We start from the raw sequence: 17,610 nt of genomic DNA, 5'->3' as shown, positions 1-17,610 counted from the left end.
ATAAAAAGGTAATTGGGAAGGTAAAAATGTGTATTGGAAATTGTAATGATGATGTAAGCAAATATATTTGGCCAAATAAATTGCTGTCCAAACAAACCCTATAGTCTCTAAACTCATGGATGTGATGAAGCAAAATCCTTATGCCTGTTTTTTTCGAAGTTTACGCAATGTTCCAGATTTAGACTCATATCAGATTATTCTCAGATCACATTCTACTACTGATCAAAGAACTTACAATAAGCCTATAGTTTCTCAAATTGCTGCTCTATAGATTGAAGGTGAAAATCCAACAGAAGCTTATACTAGACATATACAAGTATATACAGAAGAAGGCCAGAGCCATCGCGTACAGTACTATTATGGCTGTTACGATCCTCTCCAATATCCTCTGCTATATCCTCTTGGAGAAACAGGCTGGCACCCAGGAATTCAGAGATCAGGAAATGTGAATCCAAAGAAACGTAAAAGAGCAGAAAGAAAGAAAAAAATGCACAGTGACATTAACCAGTTTTACATCACCTGAAGAGCTCTTCAGCTCAGAGCAATAAGGTACATTTTCCTTAGCTATTTTGCACAAGTTTACTATCAGCATCAAAATTTTGTCTGAATGCATTTTATATATTTGATACTCATGCTTTAAAACTACCTCTGCAGCTTTTCAGCAACACGAAAATTCAAAGGAGTTCGTGTCAATGAGAGAATATTATGCCTACAAGTTTCAGATCAGAAAAGAATACAGTCCAAATATTCTGAACGCTGGCCGCCTACTACAACAATTCGCTGTAGATATGTATGTCAAGCTTGAAACTCAAAGACTTGACTTCTACAGAAGCAAGCAATTGCTTATTCAAAGAGAACAACTCCAAGGCTTGATGGACTCTGTAATTCAAGGGCAATCACAAGGTTCTAAAGTAGGCCAGCGTGTACTCTTACCTGCTTCATTTATAGGAGGGCCTCGAGACATGAAAAAGAGATATATGAATGCTATGGCCTTAGTTCAGAAATTTGGAAGGCCTGATTTATTTCTTACTATGACATGTAATCCTTCATGGCCAGAAATTAAGGAAAACATGCTGCCTACTGATGAAACACAAAACAGAATCGACTTATGTGCTCGGGTGTTTCAGGCTAAATTGGAAATGCTAAAGGAAGAGCTATTCAAGAAAGAAATTTTCGGTCAAGTTGCAGCATACACCTATGTGATTGAGTTTCAGAAACGAGGCTTGCCACATGCTCACTTCCTTATTATTCTGAAACCCAATTCAAAGCTATACTCTCTTGATTCCTATGATCAAATAGTCTCTGCTGAACTACCAGATGAAGGTACACACAAGCATTTGTTTAAAATGGTCCGTAAGCATATGATGCACGGACCTTGTGGCAGTAAAAATCCTAACAATGTCTGCATGCAAGGTAAAAAGGTCAGATTTTGTAAGAACAAGTATCCAAAGCAATGGGCAGATTCTACAACTCATGGACAGAATGCTTATCCAATATATCGCCGAAGAAATGATGGAAAAATAGTTCATGTTCGAGGTCAAGAACTGGATAACAGATGGGTAGTACCACATAATCCGTACCTATTGGCAAAGTTCAATTGTCATATCAATGTTGAAATCTGTTCTACCATCAAAGTTGTCAAATACATGTTCAAGTATATTTTCAAAGGACATGACAAAATCCATTTTCGAGTTAACTCAGATACTTCAGAACAATGCATTGACGAAATCAAAGAATATCAGACAGCAAGATGGGTATCTGGTATTGAAGCTATGTGGCGCATATACAGATTTACTCTCAATGAAATGCATCCTTCGGTTATGAATTTACAGTTACACTTACAGAATTATCAATCCATGAGCTTCAAGGACAATGAAGACATCAGAGATTTATTGAAAAATCAGTTCAAGAAAAGGACCATGTTAACAGAGTTTTTCTATATGAATGCAACAGATGATTTAGCAAAAGCTTTAAAATGCACATACAAGGAGTTTCCTCAACATTTCGTTTGGCATCCAGATAAGAAGTATTGGTCGGCAAGGAAACAGAAAGACTGTATTGGAAGAATTGTTGCAGCAAATCCAAATGAAGGAGAGCGTTATTTTCTGCGGCTACTCTTAATCAATGTTAAAGGACCAACTTCATTTGATGATCTCAAAATGATAGACAATAAATACGCAAATAGCCTTCAAGAAGCAGCAATACTCAGGGGATATTTTGAATCGAACAATGCACAGCAACAATGCCTCGAAGAAGCAGCACTCTATCATATGCCTCACACTTTCAGAAGACTTTTTGCCACAATATTAGTACATTTTCCGCCAGCAAATCCTAGACAGCTTTGGGAAAATTTTGAAGAATCTTTATCCGAAGATTTTTATCATCAGCCTCATTTGCAAAGTGATCAGATACAACTAAATGTGCTTCATGAAATAAGTAAGTTCTTACAATCAATGGGCAAGAATAGCAATAGTTACGACTTAGTTCCACGAATTCTGAGGTTGAATCCAGCAGACAGAGAAACAAGAGATACTATGAGTGAAACTCAGATTATTATCTCAGATGAAGATATTGCATCCATTAGTCGGCTAAATATGGAACAGAAACTTGCATTTGATATAATTACAGCTCATGTATACAACAATCACAAAGGATCTTTCTTCTTAGACGGACCAGGAGGGACTGGCAAAACATTTTTATACAAAGCTCTATTAGCTGATATCAGATCCAGAGGTTTCATAGCATTGGCTACAGCATCAAGCGAAGTTGCAGCATCAATACTTCCTGGAGGACGAACAGCGCATTCGCGCTTCAAAATACCAATCAATATGGACACAAGCAATATGTGTACTGATAGAGCCGTTATTTGGCACGTTTTGCACTGTCATCTTGTCCTAATTTTGGCTATTCATGGTGCTAAGAAAGGGGATTTCACTCATATTTGACATTTGTGTGAATTGTAGGTGGTTGGCATCAAAAAAGATATCGCGGGGAAAAATTTCCAGAAGACTTTTCATTTCAGAGCGTGGCCACGCCTTAGAAGGAGGACGAAACCGAAAGCCGGACCGTGGTCCACGTGAACCCGAAGCATTGGATTAAAACTTCAAAGGAAATAGCTTCGATTAGCTGAAATTGCTCCAGACGTCTCTGCTTTTTGACTTGAATCGCGGCGGCTATATAAAGAGGACAAAGCGAGATTGGAAAAGGATGAACTTTTTAGCCTTAGCTTTAATTTTCTTTTTTTCGACTCCTTGTCAGACGCTTGCTTCTGTTCTGTTTCTTTTACTTTTGTTCGCCTGCGGCTGGCGGCCAGGCATTGAACATTCTCGCGGATTGCATCTGGGCTCCGTAGAACGGAGACCCTTTTTACGTTTTGCCTTTGACTCTTCAAAATTCCGTGAGGTTACTCTTGTGATTTTCCAATTCTTCGGCAAACAATTGAATGTATTCAATTAATTTACGCGGGATTGACACGATGAGGAGCGGCTAATTTCCTCCTCTACCCAAAGGTTGACGCGAAGGCGCGGTCCATAATATCTGTGAGATCTAACCGAATCTTTATTATTTCCTCCAATTAATTGCTATTCGTGCGTTTCCTGAATTAATTGTTCATGGGTATTTTATTGATTGAATATCAACGGCCGGGTATTTGATTTAACTTAATAGCCTACTGCCACGTTAATTAAATAGAATCCGTAATTGTTCATTTAGTTAGCACCCCGTGGCAACCACCATAATTGGTTTTATGATGGGGAAACGCAGGATCTAGCTTAAATAAACCCTCTTAGCGTGTTTATTGGTTAGGGTTGGGTTCTTCTAACTTTAATGCAATTGGGTAATTAAATTCCTATGGTCGTACCTAGGGTTGTTATCTGGTTAGGGAAGCAGTCAATGGTCGTACCTTGACTGTCGAAAAGGTAAGGAAGAACTGGTTGTCAGAGCTTATTGATAACTATAACCAACCTAGTGAAAAATGGATGAAATATCTTTGCATCGATGAGCATTTAATTGGACCGTGCCTGAGCAGTTGATCCTTTGGGTAGAACTTTTATTAATTGCTATTTTTAGTGAATTGTGCTTTGTGAGTTAGTTTTGAATTTTGTTTGTTTTATTTTATTTTATTTTTGTTTGCCTCCCATTGAAAATCCCCCAATTTCGTTCTACTAATTTGGAAAGAAATAATTTCCTACCTGCTCCCTGTGGAATCGACCCTACTTGCCATTGTACGCAAAATTAGTATTCTTATAGACAAACCCGGTATATCGGATCAAGCAAACTCTTCGGGAACAGGGTGAATCAAGTAACCCATTGCACACCTAGGGTCCCTGCTCCAGTACTTGGATTTGTTCTATAATTATTTAATTGAGGTGGTAATTAGGACTTTTTAGTAATTATTATTGTACAGGTTCGGCACCTGTCAATTTTTGGCGCCGTTGCCGGGGAGCTGGTGTTTGGATTATTTATTTCTTTTCAAATTCAGTTTTTGTTTTATTTTTATTTTATTCTATTCTTCTTGGTACTTTTGCTGGTTTATGCCCCGTTCTTCTCGCACAGGTGAATTAGTATACGATCCTGAGGTTGAGAAGGCAGCGCGTAGGCGGAGGCAAGAGACCAAGAGGCAAAAAGAAGGGCACTTATTTGCTGCAAACGAGTCAGCGGAAGACGAAGTAAGCATGGCCAACAACCAAACATTGAGGGAGCTGGCTGCCCCGGAGCTGACTCACCAGCCCTTATGCATCACATTCCCCGCTTTGGCTGAGAATACCGCTTTCGAACTGAAGTCGGGGTTGATTCAACTCTTACCCTCTTTCCATGGTCTCTCTGGCGAAGAACCCCACAAGCACGTAAAGGAGTTCGAGGTGGTCTGCTCTAGTATGAAACCTCCTGGGGTCACTGAAGAGCAAATTAGACTGAGAGCCTTCCCGTTCTCTCTCAAAGATGCAGCTAAAGATTGGCTGTACTACCTACCAGCAGGTAGTATTACCACATGGGCGCAGCTGAAAAAGAAATTCTTGGAAAAATTCTTCCCTGCATCCCGGGCTGCGAGTTTGAGGAAGGAGATCTGCGGCATAAAACAATACCCCGGTGAGTCCTTGTACGAATACTGGGAAAGGTTTAACAAGTTGTGCACTAGATGCCCGCAGCATCAAATTAGTGAGCAACTGTTAATCCAATACTTCTCCGAAGGGCTCCAATCAACCGATAGGAGTATCATCGACGCTGCAAGTGGGGGAGCACTGGCAAACAAGACACCAAGGGAAGCGTGGGAGCTCATCGAAGCCATGGCAGAGAACTCCCAGCAATTTGGCTCCCGTGAGAGCAACCCTCCCCGTAGAGTCAACGAGGTAGAGATTTCATCCTTACAGCAGCAAATGTCAGAACTGACGTCAGTTGTTAGGCAATTAGCCATGAGAGACGCGCCGCGAGCGAAGGTGTGTGGAATATGCACTAGCATGAACCATTGCACAGACTCGTGCCCCATTTTGCAAGAGGACGGGGCGGAACAGGTAAACATGGCCGGAGACGTGCCCGCGCCCCGCAGGCAGTACGACCCATACTCCAATACGTACAATCCGGGCTGGAGGGACCATCCCAATCTCAGTTATGGGAACAGGCAACAAAATGCATTTCCAAATCGTCCACCAGGATTCCACCAGCCATGGTAACCAAAATCGCAACCCTCGTCCTCCAACTCAGGAAGTTCTCTGGAGGACCTAGTCAAAAACCTGGCCACGACTACTACCAACCTGGCTACGACAACCGCCCAGCTCCAGCAAGAGACCAGGTCATTGACCACTAATATGGCTCAACTCCAGCAAGAAACTAGAACCTTAGCCATGAGCACCACTCAGTTCCAGCAGGACACAAAAGCAGGCATGAAGGATATGGAGGCTCGAATAAGCCAAATGGCAACTGCCATCAATCGCTTGGAGTCCCACTCTTATGGAAAGTTACCCTCACAACCTGAAGTAAATCCCAGGAATGTAAGTGCCATGACACTGAGGAGTGGCAAGGAATTGGAAGGGCCTAAAGTGGAAAGTTCAAAAAGCAAAAGTGAAGAGGAGATAGAGAAGGAAATTGAAGAGGAAGGGCGTATTCGCAAGGATCCCAAGGTAATCATCACTCCTCCGCCCACTATTAAATCTAACTTACCTCCTTTTCCTTGCAGGCTAGAGAAGACAAAAAAAGTAGAGAAGGAAAAAGAGCTTCTAGATGTGTTCCGAAAAGTGGAGATTAACATCCCTTTACTGGATGCAATCAAGCAGATACCGAAATATGCTAAATTTCTCAAGGATCTATGCACCCATAAGAGGAAACTGAGAGGGGACGAAAGAGTAGCGGTGGGAGAAAATGTGTCAGCAATGCTCCAAAGGAAGCTTCCACCCAAGTGTGGAGATCCAGGTATGTTCACGATCCCCTGTAAGATAGGGAACACACCGATTAGGAAAGCAATGTTAGATTTAGGGGCGTCAATCAATGTGATGCCCAAGACTATTTTTGCTTCTCTAAATCTTGGACCACTTAAAGAAACAGCCATCATAATCCAACTAGCTGATCGTACGAATGCATATCCAGAGGGGCTAGTTGAGGATGTCTTGGTACAGGTAAATGAATTGGTTTTTCCTGCAGATTTTTATATCTTGGACATGGGAGATGAGAAATCATTAAGCCCATCACCTATCTTGTTAGGTAGACCATTTCTTAGCACTGCCAGGACTAAGATAGATGTGAATGAGGGTACTTTGTCAATGGAATTTGATGGTGAAACTGTGAATTTCAATATTTTTGAGGCGATGAAGTACCCAGAAGAATCTAACTCGGTCTTTGCTTTGAGTGTTATTGAGCCTTTCGTGCAGGAAATTTTCGAATTAGATGGCGAAGACGCTTTGGAAGTGGCTCTAGCCAAGCACTTGGAGTTGGGTGTAACTCATGATGTGGACCTAAGGGGAGATTTGCTCCATGCAGTGGAAGCCTTACACTCACTTCCACCCGTATCCCCAAGGTATGAGCTTACTTCTCTTTTTGTGCCAGAGGCTTAAACGAAACTGCTTCCTTCAGTTGTGCAGGCACCAGATTTAGAATTAAAGCCTCTGCCAAAGCATCTTAAGTACGCATTCCTAGGAGACCGGGAGACACTGCCGGTAATCATCTCTGCGCACCTGTCTCCAAGTCAAGAAGACAAACTAGTGCGAGTCCTGAGGGAGCATAAGGAGGCAATTGGGTGGAGTATAGCAGATATCAAGGGAATAAGTCCATCCTTATGTATGCACCGAATTCGGCTCGAGGAAGATGCGAAGCCGGTAAGACAGGCTCAAAGAAGATTGAACCCCCTGATGATGGAAGTTGTGAAAAAGGAGATACTCAAGCTTCTAGAGGTGGGGATCATTTTTGCTATCTCGGATAGCCCATGGGTGAGTCCTGTCCAGGTAGTCCCGAAAAAGGCGGGAGTGACCGTGGAGGAGAACCAGGAGGGTGATATGGTCCCGGTCAGGAAAGCAACTGGCTGGCGCCAGTGCATCGACTACAGGAAGCTAAATGCCGTGACTAAAAAGGACCATTTCCCCCTCCCCTTTATTGATCAGATGGTAGAACGATTGGCAGGTCGTGTTTACTATTGTTTCTTGGATGGTTTTTCAGGTTACTTTCAGATCGCGATCGCACCAGAAGACCAGGAGAAGACTACCTTCACATGCCCATTTGGCACGTTTGCCTACCGCCGGATGCCTTTCGGACTCTGCAATGCTCCAGCGACCTTTCAAATGTGCATGGTAAGTATTTTCTCCGAGTATGTAGAGAAAATAATTGAGGTATTCATGGATGATTTCAGTGTGTACGGGGACAGTTTTGATGAATGCTTGGAAAATCTGACTTTAATTCTGAAAAGATGTATAGAGACGAATTTGGTACTTAATTGGGAAAAATGTCACTTTATGGTAGACCATGGCATTGTTTTAGGGCACGTCGTGTCAGCTAAGGGCATAGAGGTAGATAAAGCTAAAATTGACCTTATTTCTGCTCTACCTTACCCCGTATGTGTCCGGGAAGTGCGTTCGTTTTTGGGCCATGCAGGTTTTTACAGGAGATTTATCAAAGACTTTTCGAAGATCGGAGCACCCCTGTTCAAACTACTGCAGAAAGACGTGCCGTTTGATTTCACAAATGAATGTAAGGTGGCGTTTGATAAATTGAAGGAGTCACTGACATCGCCGCCTGTCATTCAACCCCCAGATTGGAGCCTTCCGTTTGAAATTATGTGCGACGCAAGTGACTATGCCGTGGGGGCCGTGTTGGGACAGAGAATTGGAAGAGCGCCACACGCGATCTACTACGCATCGAGAGCCTTAAGTGGAGCCCAACTTAATTACTCCACGACGGAGAAGGAATTACTAGCTGTTGTTTTTGCACTAGAGAAATTTAGGTCATATTTATTGGGTGCAAAAGTAATTGTTTTCTCTGACCATGCAGCCTTGAGGTACCTGTTGGCGAAAAAGGATGCCAAACCGCGGCTCATTAGATGGATCCTGCTCCTGCAGGAGTTCGACTTAGAGATTAAGGATAAGAGTGGAGTCGAGAATTTGGTGGCTGACCATTTGAGCCGGTTGCTCACGAATCAAGAAGATCTACCGTTGAGGGAGTCATTCCCTGAGGAGCAACTTCTGGCCATTGATTCGTCGGCACCATGGTATGCCGATATTGTAAATTTCTTGGTAGCAAGTCAATTACCTACAGGTTGGTCAAAAGCTAGAAGGGATAAGCTAAAGAGTGATGCCAAACATTACCTTTGGGATGACCCGTACCTATGGAGGCAATGTTCGGACCAGGTGATAAGAAGGTGTGTAAGTGCAGGTGAGTTTCACTCTATTTTAGCTTTCTGTCATTCGTTTGCGTGTGGTGGGCATTTTGGTCCAAAGCGGACGGCTCGTAAAGTGTTAGAAAGTGGTTTTTATTGGCCTACTCTGTTTAAGGATGCATATCTGTTTTGCAAATCTTGTGATAAGTGTCAAAGGGTGGGGAATATCTCTCGAAGAGACCAAATGAGTCAAACCCCCATATTATTTGTTGAGATTTTTGATGTCTGGGGTATAGATTTCATGGGTCCCTTCCCCTCGTCCTTTGGTTTCTTGTACATTATACTTGCTGTTGACTATGTTTCCAAATGGGTAGAGGCAAAAGCTACCCGGACTAATGATTCTAAAGTAGTTGCAGATTTTGTAAGATCTAACATTTTTGTCCGTTTTGGAATGCCGAGAGCCATAGTGAGTGACAGGGGCACCCACTTTTGCAATAAAACGATCACCGCCTTGTTTCGTAAGTATGGTGTGCTCCACAAAGTGTCCACTCCCTACCATCCCCAAACGAATGGTCAAGCCGAAGTATCGAATAGGGAGGTTAAGTCGATTCTGGAGAAGATGGTGAGGCCTGATCGAAAGGATTGGAGTGTGAAATTGGAAGATGCTCTCTAGGCCTACCGCACTGCGTATAAGACGCCGATTGGGATGTCCCCATACAGGTTAGTTTTTGGTAAGCCTTGCCACCTCCCGGTGGAATATGAACACAAAGCATTTTGGGCGCTCAAGCGGTGTAATATGGACCTTATGGAGGCCGGAGGAAATAGAAAACTCCAATTACAAGAGTTGGAGGAGCTAAGGAATGAAGCCTATGAGAATGCAGCAATTTATAAGGAGAAAAATAAAGTCTTTCATGATCAACAAGTCTCGAGGAAGTCGTTTGTCGTTGGGCAAAAAGTCCTACTTTATCACTCGAGGCTTAAGCTTTTTCCTGGTAAGTTGCGTTCCCGTTGGATTGGTCCATTTGATGTTACTAATATTTCTCATTATGGCGCAGTGGAAATCCAAAGTCTCAAGACGGAGAAAAAGTTCGTAGTCAACGGTCATCGTTTAAAGCCTTATTATGAAGGGTTTAATAGCGAGCACGTGGAGGTTCTATTCCTTGATGATCCAAGTGGTGAAGTCTAGACCGTTGAAAACTATGTCTAGCCAAAGACGTTAAAGAAAGGCGCTGCTTGGGAGGCAACCCAAGGATTACAATATCAGTTGTGATCATTTTTCCTTGTTTTATGATTTTTCGGTTTTATCTTAATGTTGTGCCTGTTTTGTGGTGTTAGACAGAAGAGTAGGGGTTCCAAGGCGTGCCCACGCCTTGCAAAAACAAAAAAAAAAAAAAAATTTCGTTCGGACATCATTTGGATGTTGTGGGCAGAAGAGTATACTCTCCAAGGCGTGCCCACGCCTTCCATACCCTCCGATAGCGAAAAAAAAAAAAAAAAAAAAAAAAAAAAAAAAAAACCTTTGACCGAGACCTTACGTTCCCATTCTTTTCTTGTCTTTGTTTTCTCTAGTCTGGTCACCGTCCTTGGAATTGAACACTAATTTTTCCCAATTTTTTTTGTTTTGTCCTAATCTCACTTTCTTCTCCCTTTTTCCTTGCTGGCCGCTACCGTCCGCCGCCCCCTCGGAGTTCTGCAGCCACAGCCGCCGCCGTCGAGCGCCGCTGCTCTTGTCAGCGCCGCGCAGCCCACCAGCCCCAGCGCCCAGCACGCCAGCCGCGCGCGACACCAGCTCCAGTGCGCAGCCTCTTGCCGCAGCAGCCACCTGCGCGCGCAAGCCTCAGGCCCAGCAGCGGAAGACCTGCGTCTGCCCACCTGCGCGCGCCTCCGCCTACCCGCCTGCCCACCTTCGCGCGCGGCCCCTGCTTCAGCCCAGAGCCTCCCCAGTGCGCGCCAGCCCCAGCGCTCCTTGCAGCTCGCGCGCGCCAGATCCCTGCGCAGCAGCAGCTCGCGCGCGCCTCAGCCCACTACCACCAGATCTGCGCGCCTGCCTCCCTCCTTTCGCAGCCGCGCGACACCAGTTCTCCCTCTTCGCCATTTTCCTCTCCAGCGAGGACCAAGAGACTTGTGGTACCCCTATTTGCTTTTCTGGTAGACCTGGTGACTTCGATTGGGAATTTTAATTGCTGAATTTTGCCTCCTTTTGGGTTGCGATAATTGTTGGTATTGTCGGGGGGACCAGTTATTTGATCATCTGAAGGGAGAGACCTTATATCTGCTTCCCTGTGATTATATACTTGAGAAATTTGTGGGCTCTAGTGAATTTAATATTTGGAACACGTGGTTGGTAGCTCACTGATTGTTGCCTTTTAGTGACTGATTTCTTGATTTGAGGGGAGTTGATTTGGTTTTCTTCATTGTTGTCGGCCAATTGACGGCAGTGGGGGCCTTGGTTGGTATTTGTTGACCGGTTGCTGTTGGTGGGGACATTGTGTTCCCTCTTTGCTATTGGACTGTTGATTTGTTGCATATTATTTGTTACCTGTGGTCCCGTGTCTTCTTTTGGGTAATTGATTGGCTGTCTCCGGGCTGCTTTACATTCATCTCTGGGCATCCGAATGCCTCCAAAGAAGGCGACAACTGCTGGGCCGTCTGGGTCCCAACCTCGCAAGAGGCGAGCCCCGGTTCAACCTACCATTCGGTCTCGTCTGGGCCTGAATAAGAGCACTATGTCTCCTGGAGGAGGGGGGGAAACGGTCACTAATCTTACACAGGCACAAGTGGAGCGGTTTAACAACTTGGCAAACCGTCCTTTTACTCCTTGTAGGTGCTTTCATGCTCCGACCTTGGACCATTTGCGAATTGCACGGGAGGTTGAACAGCTATTCTCAGCCATAGGTTGGCAACAATATCTACTCATTAACTATCCTACGTTTGAGGAACTGTGTTGTGAATTCTTCTCCACATTCGAGTTCAACAGAAATGAATTTATCACTTTGGATGAGCCGGAGGTCATTAATTTCAGATTGGGAGGTACTCAGTTTGGTATGTCAATTAATGAGTTTAACATGACTTTGGGGTTTGCTAGTGAGGACACCATTGCCTCTGGGGCATATATAAACAGTGCGTGTGACTTCACCCGACCGTTCTCAGTTGACTACATTGACATTTGGAGGGAGTGGTCCACGGATCGTCAAGTCTACAATCCGAGTCAGTCGAAGGCTTCCCATCTGAAGGATCCGGTCTTGAAGGTTGTCCACAGGTTCTTAGCTCACAATTTCTCGGGGCGAAAGGATACCTCCGGCACGCTTACCAAAGTGGAATTCTATTTTCTTTGGTGCATGCGCAACAAGGTTCGAGTTAACTTTGGATGTTGGGTGGCCACCCAGATGGAAACGGTCATGCAAAAGCGTAATAAGCCGGTGATACTGGGATCACTCATTACTCACTTGGCCATTCGAGTGGGAGTGCTTGATCTAGACAAGGAGCACAACTACACTCTAGCTCGAGAAAATGAACCCCTGGATTTGCGTAGCTTGGAGAGAATGGGGGTTATTTTCAAAGTGGGCGATGTTTATCAGTTTACGCCCCCTGGTGAGGGCGGGCCGCGGCCCCGGGTGCCTACCACTGCACCCTCCACTGACTCGCCACCCCATCCGGACCAGGCGGGTCCGTCCTCCTCTCATCCTCCTCCTGCTGGGGATCCCCGCTACCCGGACCTCCAAATGGGTCTTCATGACCTCAACACCCAACTGGCAAGGATAGATGGCCGGCTTATGGCGCTCCAGGTTTTCGCCCGCATTCAGGCAGAGAATCAAGCAGCTTACTATGCTCACATTGGCTTCCAGCCGCCGCATCCGCCGCCTCCTTAGGCTCCGGCCGCACCTTTTCGGTAGTCAGGGAAGTTTTCGCTCTCTCTGCCCTTGCAATTTATTTTCCTATGTTACATTGAGGACAATGTAGGTTTTAGGTGTGGGGGGAGTGGTTTCCATTACTTTCTTTTTCATTAGTTCTTTCTTTTTGCTTTGTCACTTAAAAAAAAAAAAGAATAAATGGAAAAAATGAAAAAACATTGTAGTTAGTCGCTCTTTTGGTTATTTTTATGCTTGTTAGTGTTGGGGCATATTGCTGTGATGAATGACATAATCAAAGTGAGTGGGTATGTGGTCGTATATGCTAGCCGTGCATTTTGTTTCCCTTGGCAATGTCATCGAATGTTGAGCATACTGGAATTCACCCATTTTTGTAACTCTTGGGGAGCTTTTGAGCCTTACTTGAGCATTTTATTCTTGTTCGCTCTATTTTGTTTGATTACGTGGTTATCGCACATGGTATGAACATTCTAGAACTTGCTATTTTGTACATGTCAAGATCGCATTTTGATGAACTGAGTGCATTGGAAATGATAAGGGCATTTAGGATTTAACCCTCTTCCGCTATCTAAAAAAATCAAACCCTCATTTTATATCCCAATAGTGAACCAACTTGAGCTTCTGTCCTTCGTTTCTGGTTGATATCCGTGTTTGTTAACCCAAGACCCCTTTAAACTTTCTCGCTTATCCATGTGTTGTCAAGGGATGTCTGAAATCCATCATTTGTGCCAAGCAAACGAATTTGGGATTGAAAGTGCTGATAGATTAGGAGCTATATGATGCTATCTTTGTGTAAAGGAGGGGAAATTGGAAAAAAGAACAAGGGCACTGACCAGAGGACTTTGGCTTACAAGGCGTGCCCACGCCTTACAGGACTGCCTCTTGAAAAAAAAAAAAAAAAAAAAAATTCATGAAGAGACCTTGTGACCAGAGGACTATGGGCTACAAGGCGTGCCCACGCCTTGCGAGCCGACAAAAAAAAAAAAAAAAAAAAATCTTGGGGCACTTGTACAGGGTGTACAGCAAATGGAAACTGCCTTGTTAGTGAAACTCCTCCAGTAGAGCACTGTGGTTATTGGTGAGTTTTGGACGTTCTCTTGACACTTTACCCCCTATCCATACCTACTTAACCCGCCTTTCACCTGAGCCCCATTACAACCCTATTAAAGTCCCTTTGATTTATGTGTTTAGTTCACTTTTAAGTGGTGGAGATGTGATAAACGTGCAAGCCTATGGTAATGGCATTCCGTGATGTTGAATTGAGCGATCCTAGTATTCATATATATCCTTCGAATTATAACATGTCCGGTGTGTTCTACCTTTGGTAATATTGTCAGGGACCCTAGATGCGTGTGTTAGTATAGACTACTGCATGACCTCCGCTCTCTTGGTTGTACTTCTGAGCTCCGAAATGCTTGAGGGCAAGCATTGTCTAGGTGTGGGGGGATTTGATAGAGCCGTTATTTGGCACGTTTTGCACTGTCATCTTGTCCTAATTTTGGCTATTCATGGTGCTAAGAAAGGGAATTTCACTCATATTTGACATTTGTGTGAATTGTAGGTGGTTGGCATCAAAAAAGATATCGCGGGGAAAAATTTCCAGAAGACTTTTCATTTCAGAGCGTGGCCACGCCTTAGAAGGAGGACGAAACCGAAAGCCGGACCGTGGTCCACGTGAACCCGAAGCATTGGATTAAAACTTCAAAGGAAATAGCTTCGATTAGCTGAAATTGCTCCAGACGTCTCTGCTTTTTGACTTGAATCGCGGCGGCTATATAAAGAGGACAAAGCGAGATTGGAAAAGGATGAACTTTTTAGCCTTAGCTTTAATTTTCTTTTTTTCGACTCCTTGTCAGACGCTTGCTTCTGTTCTGTTTCTTTTACTTTTGTTCGCCTGCGGCTGGCGGCCAGGCATTGAACATTCTCGCGGATTGCATCTGGGCTCCGTAGAACGGAGACCCTTTTTACGTTTTGCCTTTGACTCTTCAAAATTCCGTGAGGTTACTCTTGTGATTTTCCAATTCTTCGGCAAACAATTGAATGTATTCAATTAATTTACGCGGGATTGACACGATGAGGAGCGGCTAATTTCCTCCTCTACCCAAAGGTTGACGCGAAGGCGCGGTCCATAATATCTGTGAGATCTAACCGAATCTTTATTATTTCCTCCAATTAATTGCTATTCGTGCGTTTCCTGAATTAATTGTTCATGGGTATTTTATTGATTGAATATCAACGGCCGGGTATTTGATTTAACTTAATAGCCTACTGCCACGTTAATTAAATAGAATCCGTAATTGTTCATTTAGTTAGCACCCCGTGGCAACCACCATAATTGGTTTTATGATGGGGAAACGCAGGATCTAGCTTAAATAAACCCTCTTAGCGTGTTTATTGGTTAGGGTTGGGTTCTTCTAACTTTAATGCAATTGGGTAATTAAATTCCTATGGTCGTACCTAGGGTTGTTATCTGGTTAGGGAAGCAGTCAATGGTCGTACCTTGACTGTCGAAAAGGTAAGGAAGAACTGGTTGTCAGAGCTTATTGATAACTATAACCAACCTAGTGATAAATGGATGAAATATCTTTGCATCGATGATCATTTTAATTGGACCGTGCCTGAGCAGTTGATCCTTTGGGTAGACTTTTATTAATTGCTATTTTTAGTGAATTGTGCTTTGCGAGTTAGTTTTGAATTTTGTTTGTTTTATTTTATTTTATTTTTGTTTGCCTCCCATTGAAAATCCCCCAATTTCGTTCTACTAATTTGGAAAAAAATAAATTCCTACCTGCTCCCTGTGGAATCGACCCTACTTGCCATTGTACGCAAAATTAGTATACTTATAGACAAACCCGGTATATCGGATCAAGCAAACTCTTCGGGAACAGGGTGAATCAAGTAACCCATTGCACACCTAGGGTCCCTGCTCCAGTACTTGGACTTGTTCTATAATTATTTAATTGAGGTGGTAATTAGGACTTTTTAGTAATTATTATTGCACAGGTTCGGCACCTGTCATGTACTGTCAGCAAACAGAGTGCATTAGCAGATTTGCTTCGACAAGCAAAGCTAATAATCTGGGATGAAGCTCCAATGATGCACAAAATAGGAATTGAACGTGTAGACAAACTACTAAGAGACTTAATGGACACAGATGATCTTTTTGGAGGCAAAATCATAGTTTTCAGCGGCGATTTTCGTCAGGTACTTCCAGTCATAACAAAAGGATCAAAAGCTGACTTTATACAAGCAAGTCTTATAAATTCCTATATATGGCCTCATTTACACAAACTCAAACTCAAACAAAATATGAGAGCTGTTGCTGATCCCAATTTTACTGATTATTTGCTTCGTATAGGAAACGGAACTGAATCTTTTGTCAACAACAACAATATTCAAATTCCTGAAGACCTGCTCATACCATACACCACTGAAGAGCAATCACTCAACAGCTTAATTCATGCAGTGTTTCCAGACTTGAAAAGTTGTTCAAAAGAAGATTATTCATGGACGAATCGAGCAATTCTTACAACTAAAAATGACTTTGTCGACGACATCAACAGTGCATTGATAGAAGAATTTTCAGGGAATGCTTCTGAATACATTAGCAAAGATAAAATAATAGACACTTCTCAGCAGGCTATCCTAGAATACTTTGTTAACAGCCTTACACCAAATGGTTTCCCTCCACACAAAACACTGCTAAAACCAAACTCTCCGATCATGTTACTTAGAAACATAGATCCTCCAGAAGGCCTTTGCAATGGGACAAGGCTCATATGTAGATCTCTACGACCAAATATAATAGAGGCAGTCATCAGCTGTGGTGAATTCACAGGAAAAGAAGTTTTCCTGCACAGAATATGTTTCAAATCAGATAGTGACCCAGACTGTCCAATAGCTTTTGAAAGAATGCAATTTCCAGTTCGTTTATGCTTCGCCATGACAATAAATAAGGCTCAGGGTTAGACCTTAGATTATGTTGGGATTTACCTTCGTGAGCCAGTCTTCTCTCATGGCCAACTCTACGTAGCTCTTTCTAGAGCTAGAAACAGCAAATCTGTCAAAATATTGATCAAGCCTTCTCTTTCTGATCTCAGCTTGGATAATATTACACCTAACATAGTTTATACTGAAATTTTAGAAGCAGCACAGCTATAACACTTCATCAATACTTTGATGCTTGCATTTTTCCAATAGCATTTTTTTTCTATCATTGACATTAACTCATCATACCTGTCACATCTTCTCCAGTCTTATTCTCAGCTAATACCATCCTTAAACTTGTTGATTTGAACTTCTAAGAACACCATTTGCTCATTACTATCTGCAATTCACTCATCGCACATATTCCACAGTGTATAATTCTAATCTTACTTCAACGCATCTTTGTATTCACTAATTTCTATTTTGATATTAAAACTGTCTACAGATTGTGACCAATGAACTTCATAACATTTGATGAGCTGCTCCCTGGAATCAAGAATTGGGCAGCTACAGTTCAAGTCATCGACAAACAAAAGCCTCAGATATCAAAAAAAGGAAGGAGATATCTGAAATTACTTCTGGCCGACGACAAGGTACATCACACTTAAAACTATAGCTTTAATACTGAACTTGCAACTGCTACATACATAATACTCATATTACTACATTAATTAGGCAAACAAAATTGATGCTCTCATCTACGGCTCAGACATCGACTTCTTCAGAAATCACTTTCAGATCTATAGGCGATTTGTAGTTTCAAATGCAAGGCTTCAGTACGCAGATGATGACTTCACTGTTGAGCGAAAAACATGCACTATGATTATTGATAACTCAACTGTTGTGGAACCTCTGGATGAACAGCAACCACCACTTCTTCCACCACTCTACCAATTCACTCCATTCAAAAAACTCTGTCATCAGATTGACACTAATTCTGATCTAGGTAATATTTTCTATTTC

The 17,610-nt window shown here is 43.0% G+C and overlaps 5 protein-coding genes across 5 annotated transcripts; all 5 read left to right on the top strand.

Annotated features, from left to right (window-relative positions):
* Positions 1–692: 692 nt before the first annotated feature.
* On the top strand, positions 693–2,945 carry LOC113769103. The gene has a single exon (XM_027313581.1). The coding sequence runs from the start codon at positions 693–695 to the stop codon at positions 2,943–2,945; it is 2,253 nt and encodes a 750-aa protein (XP_027169382.1).
* A 1,728-nt stretch (positions 2,946–4,673) lies between these two features.
* Positions 4,674–5,666, top strand: LOC113769102. The gene has a single exon (XM_027313580.1). The coding sequence runs from the start codon at positions 4,674–4,676 to the stop codon at positions 5,664–5,666; it is 993 nt and encodes a 330-aa protein (XP_027169381.1).
* A 135-nt stretch (positions 5,667–5,801) lies between these two features.
* Positions 5,802–9,464, top strand: LOC113769101. The gene is made up of 6 exons (XM_027313579.1): positions 5,802–6,054; positions 6,175–7,003; positions 7,046–7,177; positions 7,625–7,882; positions 8,453–8,508; positions 8,884–9,464. Exons 1-6 carry the CDS (start codon positions 5,802–5,804, stop codon positions 9,462–9,464), a joined length of 2,109 nt encoding a protein of 702 aa, XP_027169380.1.
* Positions 9,465–9,587: 123 nt separating this feature from the next.
* LOC113769100 lies at positions 9,588–9,977 on the top strand. The gene is made up of 2 exons (XM_027313578.1): positions 9,588–9,783; positions 9,847–9,977. Exons 1-2 carry the CDS (start codon positions 9,588–9,590, stop codon positions 9,975–9,977), a joined length of 327 nt encoding a protein of 108 aa, XP_027169379.1.
* A 5,827-nt stretch (positions 9,978–15,804) lies between these two features.
* On the top strand, positions 15,805–16,629 carry LOC113769099. Its single transcript, XM_027313577.1, has one exon. The coding sequence runs from the start codon at positions 15,805–15,807 to the stop codon at positions 16,627–16,629; it is 825 nt and encodes a 274-aa protein (XP_027169378.1).
* The last annotated feature ends 981 nt before the right edge of the window (positions 16,630–17,610 follow it).

Source organism: Coffea eugenioides, chromosome 4, assembly GCF_003713205.1.
Source record: "Coffea eugenioides isolate CCC68of chromosome 4, Ceug_1.0, whole genome shotgun sequence".
Taxonomy (NCBI): Eukaryota; Viridiplantae; Streptophyta; class Magnoliopsida; order Gentianales; family Rubiaceae; genus Coffea; species Coffea eugenioides.
Note: the sequence above shows the minus strand (reverse complement) of the source record. Positions and strands in the feature narration are given on the sequence as shown.

Coding starts and splice junctions, on each gene's coding strand:
- LOC113769103 (XM_027313581.1), top strand. CDS start 693: ATGAGAGAATATTATGCCTACAAGTTTCAGATCAGAAAAGAATACAGT.
- LOC113769102 (XM_027313580.1), top strand. CDS start 4,674: ATGGCCAACAACCAAACATTGAGGGAGCTGGCTGCCCCGGAGCTGACT.
- LOC113769101 (XM_027313579.1), top strand. CDS start 5,802: ATGGCTCAACTCCAGCAAGAAACTAGAACCTTAGCCATGAGCACCACT. Junction 7,004..7,045: donor CTTCCACCCGTATCCCCAAG/GTATGAGCTTAC, acceptor GGCTTAAACGAA/ACTGCTTCCTTCAGTTGTGC. Junction 7,178..7,624: donor CACCTGTCTCCAAGTCAAGA/AGACAAACTAGT, acceptor CTATTGTTTCTT/GGATGGTTTTTCAGGTTACT.
- LOC113769100 (XM_027313578.1), top strand. CDS start 9,588: ATGGACCTTATGGAGGCCGGAGGAAATAGAAAACTCCAATTACAAGAG. Junction 9,784..9,846: donor GAGGCTTAAGCTTTTTCCTG/GTAAGTTGCGTT, acceptor ATTATGGCGCAG/TGGAAATCCAAAGTCTCAAG.
- LOC113769099 (XM_027313577.1), top strand. CDS start 15,805: ATGGACACAGATGATCTTTTTGGAGGCAAAATCATAGTTTTCAGCGGC.